Below are 14,771 nucleotides of genomic sequence, written 5' to 3'. Positions count from 1 at the left end.
GAAAACAATCAAAGCAGAACTGGAACGAAAGAAGGATGTCTTAACCTGAGCCCTGCCAGATGAGAAGTGATGGTTTGGTATTATTGCACAGAAGGAATCACAAGCATCATACAACTTTGATTCCAATACGTAGGGATGCAGCACGCTTGTGGCATATACATGGCAGCACAAACCACTACTTCAACCTCTTTCTGATAACAATCAATCCCATCACTATCTATGACTTTATTCAGTTAACAATGATGCACATAAACCATTACTTTTCTACTTACACTCTATCCCAATATCACCTTCTCTTGTATTAGTCATAAAAATGGCACTTCTCTTTTACTGTTTTTCAGTCACTACCCATCTGTTAACTTTCAACTCATTATAAGAGAATCTCCTGTTCTTAACTAACTTCCTGTAATTTAATATAACACTAAAAGTAACACAGTAAGAAAAGTAAGATTACTCTACCCACCCACCACAATTAAAGTTTTACTATTCTAAAATGTTCATAAAATTAGTTGTTTTTTAATATATGTTGTAGGGATAAACACATATATACCGCTCACTGCAGAAATAAATTCAACAGTAAACACAAAATAACAACACATGTACATAAATCTACTGTCACTAAACAAGACTAACAAAACCTTATTAGGTTTTAAATGAACTCTCATTATTAATATTTACAAACAAGGATTTCTTCTGGTATTCTTTGGCTGATTTACACAAAATTCTTGATTAATGAAATAAAGTACACAATGTGTCACTTAACATTGGAAAAATTACACAAACATTACATGGCAATACAGCAGTGTTGGAACTTTTAATAAGGTGCATTATGTGGCAGTCTTTGAAACTTTAACTTTACAAACTTTAAATTACAAAACTTTGTGAAGTTGTAATTCTTGCTTATAATACAAATGTTCTATGCACCACTTTATAATAAAATTCAGTACACCACCTGACCAGCATATGCTGAAATACACTTTTTTGTTAAATATTATGTCATTGTTCATTAAAAAAATTTATTATAAAGTTCCAAGATTTTTAAGTGTTTTTTTTTTTCATGTTGCCCTAATTCTGAACAATCTGATAAAATGATACATACTCTTACTCTATATGTTCTTAAGGTGACAAAGAATAAAGCTGTTAATTGTTTCCAGGAAGAAATTTTTATTAGCAATAGTGGTATTGTGTTACGTTCATATATTTATGAAAAATGGTATACGTAAATACACATACAAGCATTCACACACACACATACATACAATTCTAACCACTAATAATCACCTGACACTAATTCCAAATTTGTTCAATCTATTTACCACACAAATTACACTAAAGTTTTAATGTTTACAACCATCTCTTGGAACTTTTTCTTTTCAATAAAATATTTATATAACATTTAACAAATATTGTGACACCATATAAACACTTTTAATGAGGAAATATAAACTCCTTTCAAAGTGCCAAAAATTAACAGACTCTGAAAATGTGATCTGTACACCAACAGATATCTTGGTCACTGCCTTATTTTACAAGACCACTGACAATCATGTCAACAATTTCCAACAGCACACAGAATGCATAATTATAAAATCTGCTGGAGAATAGATAGACTTCAATGTGAAGCAGTTTAGCTGATTAATAAGTTTTTGAGTTCCCACATACAAATACGGAACATTTTTCTCATGTATAATGAATATTCAGAAATCTACAGTATGTAGAGTCACCTGTGCTAATTTGTATGTACTAATACCCTTGAAGTGTGTTAATTGCACTCAAACAGAACAATATTGGTTTCACTTTATTCATTCAAGCTGCTTCCAAATGTATTCAAACTACAACCAGAGATACAACTAAAGTCAGGAAAACAGAGAATTTTAAACTGTTCATATCATGCAGCCCAGCATTGTAACCCAAGTTCTGCCAATTAAATCACTGTTTAACAACAGTCCTTCAGCTCCTAGATTCGACAATTTAAACTAACCAGATATACAAGTTAAAAGAATGCCTACATGCTTTCCAAAGCAAAACATAAACTCAAAGCACTGTTGAGGGGTGGCTTTACAAACTAGGTAATTTTCTAACAGTATACAAACCAAGAAAATGAGCTACCCCAGAATTATTATAACACTTAATTATGATAAGTTGTTCTCACACAATAGTCTAAATGAAATTTTATCTAACAGCTACTTTCATAAGTATGGAAACTCTTTCAAAAAGATTTTAGTTTTACAAAGAAAACGAATTTCTTTAAACTGAAGCTTATTAGCCATAATAAGTTGCAATCACACTTTACATTTCCTCTTATGTGAAGGTTGGGTTCTATAAAACTAGATTTCAAACATCTAACCTTGTTACATAAACATTAAGTGCACTTATACTGACCACATAAAAGATTGTGAGTTTTCACAAGCCTTTAACTTGAGCTATGAAGAAAACTGTGGTTTTTGGCTTTCTTCAATATAGCCAGAATACTTTCTTTTCCACACAAAAACTGGAATGTGCCATTGTTTTTTGACATACTTATGCCTGAATTTCTAGCCTAAAACAAGAAATAACAGAAAAGTTCAACACATTCTGAACCAGACTGTGTTACATCGTGTGCTTCCCTACTTCTGAACCAGACTGTGTTATATCATGTGTTCCCCTACACAAGGCATCACTTATTTAAAACATATATTTTATTTCTATTTTAATAAGTTTTTCAGTGCTAACATATTTACAATGTGCTTCAAACCTAAAATGTGTACAGCAAGAGATGAGCTTTAAGACACTTGACACATTCTTGACTGAGGAGATAAACACAAGCAAATTAAAATAATTTTAAAAACTGAACACATCAAGGAATTATAAGCTTTTTCTGTAAACTAGTGGTATTCTACCAAGGACAAATATAACATTCAGTTTTTACTGAGATAACCAATATTAAAAGAGCAGATGAAGGTCTAATAATTCAGTCAGAGAAAAACATGTGGTGTCTTCCAGTCAAAGAAATTGAAAAGTGTCAGTAACAACAAGAATTATATCAAGTCTTAATACTTATGTGTTTGTTTTGTTTTTTTAAAGACCACTATAATACAGGTCGAATTCTATATATTTGGTTTGCTGACCCAAATTGTGCTGATGAGCTTTAACAGGTTAAAACTGCAGTCCACAAAAGAGGATATGGCAAGTCAAGGCTTTTACATCACATATTTTCTTTCTCATCTGGTGAGATTTGGTGAAAAACAAAAAGATCTGTAATATATATATATTAAATCTCATTTTTCAAAGTAGTCTTGAAGTCATAAACACTCTTTTGATAATGAGAAAGAATAGTTTTGTAGTCAGAAGAAATATCATATTTAAATTGTTAATGCTCATTAAAGCGATAAGTTAAAGGATCAGTGATGTCGAGAAAACCCACTTGCAGAGAAAAATATATATGTAAAATTGGCTCCTCTACATAAAATATTTTCTCAACCCAAACAAGCTGTTTTTACATATATAAGTTAAAAGATTTCAATCAGAAGTCATAGAACTTCTTTTGAAATAAACAGATCTTGAAATCCACAACAAAGAACAGTTTTCAACTGAAAACAAAAAGAAAGCTAAACACAGCCTTGAAGACTGTGGAAATGTACGTAATTAGGCTTGCAGTTGGAAAATAAAATGAGAAGACAATGTTTAAGAGCTACCCACCCATATTTTTAACACATATAAAGTTCTGAAACAGATATTATCCCAAAAATAGCTGATTCAAAACAGTACATAAATAAAACTTTGTTTCAAATTTGTGAATGTACATAAATAAAACTTTGTTTCAAATATTAATTTTAGAACTGAAAGAGGCTTTGCTATTTGTCAAGCTTTAAACACTTATAATTTTTGTAATCATTATAAAACTTCAGCTCTTACACTACTTAGAGAAAAAAAATCAACCTTATATTATTAAATTATTCAGCCAATCATTTTAATTTTCATAAAGGTCAACTTCTGTTAATCAAGTAAACTAACTGGTAACTAATGCCAATGACATTAGCCAGTAATTTACTTAATTAATTACATTTTTTCAAGATATTCTGCTAGTGACTTAACAATAAAAAGTTTCAAAATTTGCTGTAACCTTACAGGTACCTTAACTGATAAACAATTTTCTAAAATGACAACACAACCGATAACAGAGAGAAGAAATGTTGCAAACTTGTACTAGTTCTCAGCTTCCTTATACTCCTGTTATAACGAAGATGCTACAAGTCTGTAACCTTACATGTACCTTAACTGATAAACAATTTTCTAAACTGACAACACAACCGATAACAGAGAGAAGAAATGTTGCAAACTTGTACTAGTTCTCAGCTTTCTTATATTCCTGTTATAACAAAGATGCTACAAGTGTGTAAACTTACACGTACCTTAACTGATAAACAATTTTCTAAACTGACAACACAACCGATAACAGAGAGAAGAAATGTTGCAAACTTGTACTAGTTCTCAGCTTTCTTATATTCCTGTTATAACAAAGATGCTACAAGTGTGTAAACTTACACGCATCTTAACTGATAAACAATTTTCTAAACTGACAACACAACCGATAACAGAGAGAAGAAATGTTGCAAACTTGTACTAGTTCTCAGCTTTCTTATACTCCTGTTATAACGAAGATGCTACAAGTGTGTAAACTCACAAAAAAAAAAAAAAAAGGAACATACATCTCTGTGAAATTCTCTGCTACATATACTCACTGGAAAAGTACCAATGAAACTCATTGTAAGTTCAAACGATGGCACTGCTTATGCGTCACTTGAAGATGGTTTTTTTAACAACAAAGTTACTGTCTTTTTGTATGAACTGAATAGAGCATAAGTACAGGTTAATTACGTACACACTTTTCTTTACTATAAGTATACAAGATTAAATACATGTATATATATATATTTACATGTTTTATATTTTAGAACTGGTAAAGTAATTGTGAACCAAAACTCATTAAACTACACATCGCATGTAAATATATTCCTTTGATCGAAAGACTAAACAACCAACAATCATAATTCTTTATAATTCAAAAAATAACACATTAACATCCATACAAAACACTTGAGCGAACACTTTGGTTTTAAAGTCTTACATATCAACAACAGTCTCAACATTTCAAATTTGGTAACCTTACAATAAACTATAATAAACCAATAGAATGAAATGTAATCAATGTGTTCTATTTACAAAGACATGAGCTTATAACATTAGCCTGATATAACCATTTATAAAAGAAATAAGTCTTCTCACAAATCACAAGATATACACAGTGGAATATATGTCTGTGATATGAAAACACTCATGACAGAAACACGTGACAGAGAAACACCTTAATACAGTGGAATTGAAACACAACATTATATAATAAAAGCAGATTTAACTGAACATTACTATATTAATAAAAAAATAATGGCAACTATCCTTTTGTAAAAATGTTTAAAACATGATATTGTAGAATAACATTATAAACACTAATATTTAAATCATATCTGGGCAAAAGCCAATAGTGAAAAGAATATTTTTATGGCTATGATAAATGTATTGAGTTTAATAATAAGCAATTCCCTTTCTGTTTCAAGGAAATATTGTGAAGAGTCTAAAATTTTATTTGTCCACATAAAACACAAAATTCCGTTTGTAATCTAGAAAATAAATAACGTAGGTTACTCATTGCTGGGCTTTGAGAGAGATAGAGTAGACAAAAGATTGAGGATCTGAAAAGAAAAAAAGGAAAAAACTAAAACTTGTGTTTTGAAGTATTCAAAAAACTTTAATCTAAAATATATTAACAGTTATAAAACCATGACTGAACATTAACAATAAAGGTCTGATACTAACAGTTATGAAACCATGACTGAACATTAACAATAAAGGTCTGATATTAACAGTTATAAAACCATGACTGAACATTAACAATAAAGGTCTGATATTAACAGTTATAAAACCATGACTGAACATTAACAATAAAGGTCTGATATTAACAGTTATAAAACCATGACTAAACATTAACAATAAAGGTCTGATATTAACAGTTATAAAACCATGACTAAACATTAACAATAAAGGTCTGATATTAACAGTTATAAAACCATGACTGAACATTAACAATAAAGGTCTGATATTAACAGTTATAAAACCATGACTGAACATTAACAATAAAGGTCTGATATTAACAGTTATAAAACCATGACTAAACATTAACAATAAAGGTCTGATATTAACAGTTATAAAACCATGACTGAACATTAACAATAAAGGTCTGATACTAACAGTTATAAAACCATGACTGAACATTAACAATAAAGGTCTGATATTAACAGATATAAAACCATGACTGAACATTAACAATAAAGGTCTGATACTAACAGTTATAAAACCATGACTGAACATTAACAATAAAGGGCTGATATTAACAGTTATAAAACCATGACTGAACATTAACAATAAAGGTCTGATATTAACAGTTATAAAACCATGACTGAACATTAACAATAAAGGTCTGATACTAACAGTTATAAAACCATGACTGAATATTAACAATAAAGGTCTGATATTAACAGATATAAAACCATGACTGAACATTAACAATAAAGGTCTGATACTAACAGTTATAAAACCATGACTGAACATTAACAATAAAGGTCTGATATTAACAGATATAAAACCATGACTGAACATTATACTAACAGTTATAAAACCATGACTGAACATTAACAATAAAGGTCTGATACTAACAGTTATAAAACCATGACTGAACATTAACAATGAAGGTCTGATATTAACAGTTATAAAACCATGACTGAACATTAACAATAAAGGTCTGATATTAACAGTTATAAAACCATGACTGAACATTAATAATAAAGGTCTGATATTAATAGTTATAAAAGCACGTCCAAACATTAGCAATAAAGATGTTACCTTTTTGGATATCACAGTAGTATATGGAATCATTAAACATATTCTGTACAACCTGAAACAAACAGAACACACCAATAAATGAAATACTGTAACATTATCATTGGTAAATCCACAGAATGGAAAGAAGAACATAAATGCTTTGAAGTTATAACAACAGAATTATTTGGTTTTAGTAAACTTACACTTAATCAAGTTCTTATTACTAGCTTCAAGGTCTTTTACATAATTCAGGTATATGACTAATTTGCATCAGCAAATACTGAACTTTCTATGATAATATTACTTCAAAACCACCATTGAATTCTTGAAGGCCATGTACTTTTATGTGCTAATGGAGTTATGTATTTTGGCCAACATATCTTCCAAAAAATACAGGAAATTCCAATGGGAGGCAACTCCAGCTGCAAGTTACAGATTTGTTTATTTGAACTGAAGTTTTCATACATAACAATTGTTACTAAGACTATAGTAAAGCTTTCTACATCAACTACACATTAATGATGAAATCACAAGGTTTTCTTGTCACAGCTGAACAAATATGCCATGACAGTTACTCTAGAAGAAAAGTTTTCTCACTAAAAATAAAGCACAATATCTAAAGAGAGATGTTTAGAATCAAACCTTGGGTTTTAACATTGTAACACTGTCCCATTAGTGAGCAAGTGTTTGATGACCATGTTTCTATGTTAACAAGTATGTAACTGTCCTTTTTAATGTTTTACTATCATTACTGAAATTTCACAGAAGATATAATGTTATTTATTATTTTCTACAGCTGCAGTTGCTAGTTTAAGGTTAAGCACAAAGCTACACAAAGAGCTATCTGTGCTCTGCCCATCATGGGTAATGAAATCCAGCTTCTAGCAGTGTAAATCAGCAGACATACCACTGTGCTGCTGGAGGTTTCCTGTATCACTCTTGTGTGTTTGTTAAATGTAAAATGATAATTGTATTTTGTTAGCACACATCATTGTATCTTTAGCATTTATTTTATTTGTATAAAGTGTTTATTTTCATAGGTGTTCTTTTTATTTATTTATTATTTTGTATCCTCTTAAAGTCAGTTCATATGTAATGTCGTCATAAATTTTGACACGTGTCACTCTCTATAAATTTATTATTTTCTAATACTAAAAATATACTTCTTGTATTCTTTTCACTTATTCAAGTGTCATCACACAAGGTTTAGGTTGGAATCTCAGCATACGATTCTTCGACTATCATTCACTGATATCATGATCTCTATACGAGTAGTCCTTCTTCTCCCAACAATGTTTGGATTCCTTTTCAGTCGTGCAGACTTGTTCATAAAGAAGAGATTTGGACAGATTTTTTTCTTCACACTCATTATGCCTTGCCTTCCCAAAACCTCTTCTTCAGAATTTTCCAGGTCCAACTTAGCTTTCATTAATATAATTTCTCAGGTGTGTTTAGTTTTATTGGTTTCATGTAATCATGTTCCTTCCTTGTTATACAACACCCTGTGCTTAGAGTACCTCATCTGTCCTCCCTCCTCTGATGTGAGGGTTCGTGCTTTACATTTTGTTTCTTGGTTGAGGCCTGGTGCTGGTATCCCTCATCTTCCAAGGGCTTTTGATCTTTATGCTTTGACTCATCATTAAGCTGACAAACCCTTTCTCTGATCTCAGCAATTGGAGTCATTGTTGCCGATATGGGGTGCTGACCTAATTCTACTGAAATATCACTACAAGATTAGGCAAAAAAAAGAAGCACCAGTTTTTAGTGGACAGGAAGAGTGAGAAGTGTGAGAGCAGACAAGTACTTATTGGAAACATATCTTCAGTGTGGGAAAGTAATAACTTCTGATATGGTGATACCTTACCTCTGTTTACATTAAAAGCCAGAATCCCAAATTGAATAGGTGGAGGGACAGAAAAAGTATCCTTTGAAAACACCAAAAGAACATCCATGAACCGTGATCCACAGTGGGAAAGGAACACATATGGGGAACCACACTAATTCTGTACCATGTATACTCTGCACCCAGTATGGAAACAGGCACTGCATACATGGGCAGAAAGAGCAAAACAAAAAGGGTGAGACAAACTGGGTGGGTTTAAATCTAAACCACAAGATACTGTAATTTCAGTACTGTTGAAGAAAGACTGTAGAAGAACTATCTGCAAACATGAATGTTGGGAAAGCTAAAATGGATCTGCCCTGTGGTGTAGAGTGGTGGATATGGTGTGACAGCCTCTTGCTGATTGATTCACATTACCCAATCTTTGACAGAAGCATCTGTGAACAGAAGCAAATCCATACAAGGTGGAGGAAGTGGTACTCCAGCCGTCACGTTGACCTTCTTCAACCACTAATACATATTATCTGTAAGAGGAAGAGTAGCTGGGGAGCCTAAGGAATCCTGAGCAAGATTCCTTTGGTTGTACAAAGTCCACTGATGAAAACATACATGTTTCTGACCCAAAGGAATAAGACTTTCCACAGAAACCTTTGTCTCCTGAAATTGATAGAACCTTAGGTGTACAAACTGAGAGAGCAGCAACTGTATGGGGAACTGAAAGCTCCATTGAACAGAGACAAGTTGGTGAAGGATGGGCCAGACGAAGATGGATGTTGACACATACATCCAAGTGGATAAGATATTGTACAGGCAAAAGGAAATACCTTTTCTACTTGAGAATCCTAGCAATGCAAGCCACTTCTGCCAATGGAAGATGTGTTTGTTGAGAATACTCCAGTTTGAATTGAGCTAACAGGAACTAGTCATCTACGTAGTGGTGAAAATGAAACCTTTGAATATACACAAGTCAAGCAAAGGTCTTGACCACCTGACAAAATAGATATGATGCTGAAGCAAGCCCAAAATGCAAGGCATGAACTGATACATAACCTTGTAGGGGACAAATCAAAGATAGTGCGTGGACAGATAAGAAACAGAAATATGGAGATAAGCGTTCAAGCATTGGTCACCCATAGTCTTAGAGAAAAAAAAACACAGGAGTATGAAAAAAACTCCATGGTAAAGAAGTAGCTGAAGCAAAACAGATCAATCACAAGATGCCAGCCTGTGGTATTTTTTGGGATGATAAAAAGCCTGGAGCAAAAACCTGAAGAAGGATGGCTACAGGTTTGATAGCTCTGTGTAAGAGAAAAGTGTGTACACCTCAGACAAAAGCTGACTGGAAGCAGGATCCTCAGGTAATGGAAAGTTTATTATACAGGGGGAAGAAAACTGGCTAAATTCACTCCTACTGGACAGGTAACCACCTGATAGTCATTTGTGACAATGAATCTGATTATATATTAAATTAGCTATAATAACAGGTAGAATGAATTTTTTTTCACTCTAAGTACATAATTTACTCTTATCAGCTGTAATTATTAATTCAATTCTTTTAACAAATAAATTTATCAACTTTAACAGCAATACACAAGGTATCATATAACAACCTAATCTTAACTAATATAAAGATTACATTTTGCAAAAGCTACTACAAGAATGCGTAACCCATGAAATATATTGTAGTTTTTATTATTTATTTTACCTAATCTAACCTAAAGAGGTCACTATTTTTACATTTTATTTACTTTTATAACAATAAACAAAGAATAAGCAACAAATAAAGTACTCGCTCAGGTGATCTTTCTTTACTTCTGTCAACTTTTGATAACACAATCAAAGTGGTAGGACTATGCTATTTTACAATAAAGGACAAAGAGTGCATTGTGATTTGTTCCAGTATTTGACTATGATAAAACAAAGGGAACAGTAGAACTACACTGTGTTGCAATGAAGGACTGATAACAGAATCAGATTTGTTTAGATACTGAATAAGATAAAACATGAAAACTGATAGGACTACCCAGTTGTATAATGAAGGAATGGAATTTGATAGAATTTTGTCATAACAATGTTAGGAAACCTATTCAGCATATTGTAAAATAAAGTAAAAATTTCCAAAGTAATGAAATAAGAAAACTGAAATTTCCATAACATTCAAGTTTTACCACAGTTTTTGTCTAGTCTATAATAACGTTTATCCACTTTTCTCACCTCTTCTCTTCAACAACTTTTATCATTACCTTCAAACAAACCTATAGCATTATAAAAATATATTTACTTCCACTACTTACCATGTCTGTGACATGAAAACGAATCCCTGAAGGACCCAGCATATAGATACAGTTCACTGTCTCCTTCTGAAGCCTGAAAATATCTTTAAACTTCTGCAGAAGGTCTCGAACTGTAAGAGTCTCCAAGTACACAGCATGAAAAGCTGAAAACAGAATATATTTGAAACTTAATAACAGGGTGCCTTAAGAAGTGGTACTTACATTTAACACAGTTTGACTTTGAACTATTTTAACATGTGGAAAGTGGATTAACACAACACAATATTTAAATAACACATTCTGATCTTTAACTACTGTAGCTTTTGAAAATTCATGTAAAAATCAAAATCACTGGGTAATTTAACACAACCTAATAAAACATTTTAAAGTTCATGCACAAAAAATTGTTCACAACACAACTTAACATTCATGTATAAATCTTAATCATTAGGTAGCTTAATATAGCCTGATAACATGACTTTAAATTCATGTATAAATAATGAATATTAAGAAAGTTTATTTAAAATTCAAAGGAATACAATGTTAAAATTGTACATAATAAATAGTATTAAAACAGGGACTTCTCCTGAAATGACTCTACAAAGGTTTCATTCAGTGCCTACGATACCATCTTCAGGAGTAACAGTAAAAGGTTGGGACTTGTATACCCATATATTAATTTTCCTATTGAAATTCCATCTAGATTTAAAACTACTCTGAGTTACATCTGTCCAATTCTTTATTATTTATAGATCTGGTATGGATCAGCTTCCTTGTTTAATCCTTTCGCAACAGGCTCAGTATAATATACACAAATTCATCTACACTTTTGCACACATTAAGTAATTCCATCATAGCATTTGAAACAACACGTGTATCTTCACAAAATTTGGTAAACTTTTAGTAAATATTACAAGTTTTTATTCGTGCACAGAACATCAGATTTTTAATAAAATGTTTTTACTAAAGATTTGTTTGTGAAAATATGAAGTCTGTTTCATTACTAGACTGAGTGGAAAGTGATTTTATGCTGTGGTTTAAAAATCATAATCGTCCCAAAAGTCTCAAATATTATTTGTGTAAACTCTAAAACCTCCTAAATACATTTCAAACATTTATTTATAGCAAGGCTTTATATGTTACTTTCTATAACTATGAGTGGGGTCTGTCATTTGACTAATGTCATAACCATCATAAAAATTTAGGAAATAAATATAAACTATGCTTTTTTTCATGCTAGAATGACTACATATTTTAACACAAAAATACTAATGATTAATCTAATATAGTCTCATAGCACTATATATTTACATATATATTTATTATTTTTTCTATTTACCTTCCAGTCATGCCTAGCTAACATTACATAACTTGCATTGATAATATTCACATGCATTCATGTTACATGTCCAATAATATAAAACTGACCTTTGGTCTTCCCTGTCTTGGCTGTGTTTTAGCAGACTAGCATTTTGTAATATACAGTCACATTTCAAGTAGTACACATTATTTATATGTATTTAGATTATCACTATTTAGTAATAAATTATTGAACTTATTTTTCTCAAAATACAGAACAATAAATCAAGAAGTAAAGCAAACAATTATCTCTTCTCACTATGAACTTTGAACTTGGTTGTTGCTAAACACAGGTTGCTAAGCCTTTTAAAATTTTACATTTGGAGGATATCAAACAAAATTATGTTTAGGTTTTATATATACAGTTAAATAACCAAAAAAATCATAAATAACTACATTGATACCACAGAATTCTACTACAATTTATTAAGCTTACTAACTAAGATTTATTTAGATTTTTACAAATATGAATCTTCAAGAAGACTAAAGACACAACCTACCTTCTTTGAAATTTTGAATTGAAAGAACATAGTAGTCTTTTCACAGAATAAAATGGACAAGAAAACTACTCTGAAGACATTCTAAGCTGTTGATTGGTTATTCACACGTCATATATTGAAGTAAGTGTATATAAGGCACTATTTTCTAAAATGGAAAGAGGTGAACGGGGCCACCATGTTTGATTCATTACATAGGCCATATCTCAGGAAAGTAAAAAGACATGAGGTTCTTATTTTATATTCTAGCTTGTTAATATTAGTAATTTGAGTTTCTAATTTGTATCCAACTACAAACTTAGTATTTTGACATCACAAACATCTAATTCTAAACAGTGTTACATTCAACATACCATCTGAATCACTAAAATCTATATTTAGATGTGTTCTTTTAATATTTACTTTTAAATTAAGAAATTAGCTCACATATAACATTAAAGTTTGAATTATAATCCACTATTTGATTCCAAACTTACTGACATATATTCACAAAATACTAGTTCAATAAAACTTGGAATGTAAGTCAACAAATGTGATGACATGGCCTTTAAACTGTGACCATCGCAGAAAAGTTAATATCTTCTTTTTTTTCCAATTTTACTTGTATTTAATTCTATATAGAATAATTTTGTGGCAAGTCCTTGTTTTTAACAATTATTGATTGTGTAAAATTTCAACATTGTATTATTTTTATTGTAAATAGATGTTTTACACAAATGTTATTTTAAAATTATTTATTGGGTAACTTAATGCAGCCCGATGCCACAGCTTACAATTCATGTATAAAACATGTCCATCGGGTCACTTAATGCTTGTTTGTTTCTTTTGAACTTCGTGCAAAGCTAATCAAGGGCTACCTGCGCTGTCACTTGATGCAGCCTGATAACATAGCTTACAACTCATGTATAAATCATGTCCTTGGGTCAGCTGATGCAGTCTGATAACATAGCTTACAACTCATGTATAAATCATGTTCTTGGGTCAGCTGATGCAGTCTGATAACATAGCTTACAACTCATGTATAAATCATGTCCTTGGGTCAGCTGATGCAGTCTGATAACATAGCTTACAACTCATGTATAAATCATGTCCTTGGGTCAGCTGATGCAGTCTGATAACATAGCTTACAACTCATGTATAAATCATGTTCTTGGGTCAGCTGATGCAGTCTGATAACATAGCTTACAACTCATGTATAAATCATGTTCTTGGGTCAGCTGATGCAGTCTGATAACATAGCTTACAACTCATGTATAAATCATGTTCTTGGGTCAGCTGATGCAGTCTGATAACATAGCTTACAACTCATGTATAAATCATGTTCTTGGGTCAGCTGATGCAGTCTGATAACATAGCTTACAACTCATGTATAAATCATGTTCTTGGGTCAGCTGATGCAGCCTGATAACATAGCTTACAACTCATGTATAAATCATGTCCTTGGGTCAGCTGATGCAGTCTGATAACATAGCTTATTATTTACGTAACATAAATTGTAATACAAACTGATAATTCTCAAAATAAAATTTTTAGATAACACAACTTAACACAGCCTAATACAAATTTAGAAAAAGGCTTAATCTTCAGGTAAGGCAATTAAATACAAACTATAGGATAAACACCACTATTACCTTCAGGAAATATAACTTAACTCAAACACAATATAACAATATTCTTATCAATATAACACAATTTAATCTTCAAGAAATATAATTTTATCTCATCTGATACTAACTGAAATTAATACTTTATTTTTAAATAATGTAACTTATCACAGATTGCTAATTCTTAAAATAACACTACATGATCTTCATGTAATGTAACTTAACATAAACAGAAATTTATTAAAATAAAATTATTTTATCTGCAGGAAATATAATTTAA

At 31.2% G+C, this 14,771-nt stretch overlaps 1 protein-coding gene across 4 annotated transcripts in view; it reads right to left on the bottom strand.

Moving 5' to 3' along the window:
- Positions 1-501: 501 nt before the first annotated feature.
- LOC143226734 (transcription factor CP2-like protein 1) overlaps positions 502-14,771 on the bottom strand; it is an 83,469-nt gene continuing 69,199 nt past the window's right edge. For 3 of the 4 annotated variants that reach the window (XM_076458096.1, XM_076458097.1, XM_076458098.1), the window contains 3 exons: positions 11,053-11,195; positions 6,937-6,988; positions 502-5,729 (listed from right to left, as the gene is read on the bottom strand). In XM_076458096.1, the coding sequence (XP_076314211.1) occupies positions 5,683-5,729; positions 6,937-6,988; positions 11,053-11,195 (242 nt within the window). In that variant the 3' untranslated portion in view covers positions 502-5,682. Of the gene's footprint in view, positions 5,730-6,936; positions 6,989-11,052; positions 11,196-11,216; positions 13,036-14,771 lie in introns of those variants that run through there. The other variant, XM_076458099.1, reaches the window with a different exon arrangement.

The sequence above is a fragment of the Tachypleus tridentatus genome, chromosome 9, assembly GCF_004210375.1.
Source record: "Tachypleus tridentatus isolate NWPU-2018 chromosome 9, ASM421037v1, whole genome shotgun sequence".
Taxonomy (NCBI): domain Eukaryota; kingdom Metazoa; phylum Arthropoda; class Merostomata; order Xiphosura; family Limulidae; genus Tachypleus; species Tachypleus tridentatus.
The sequence above is the reverse complement of the archived record's forward strand: the minus strand, read 5'-3'. Positions and strand labels throughout refer to the sequence as shown.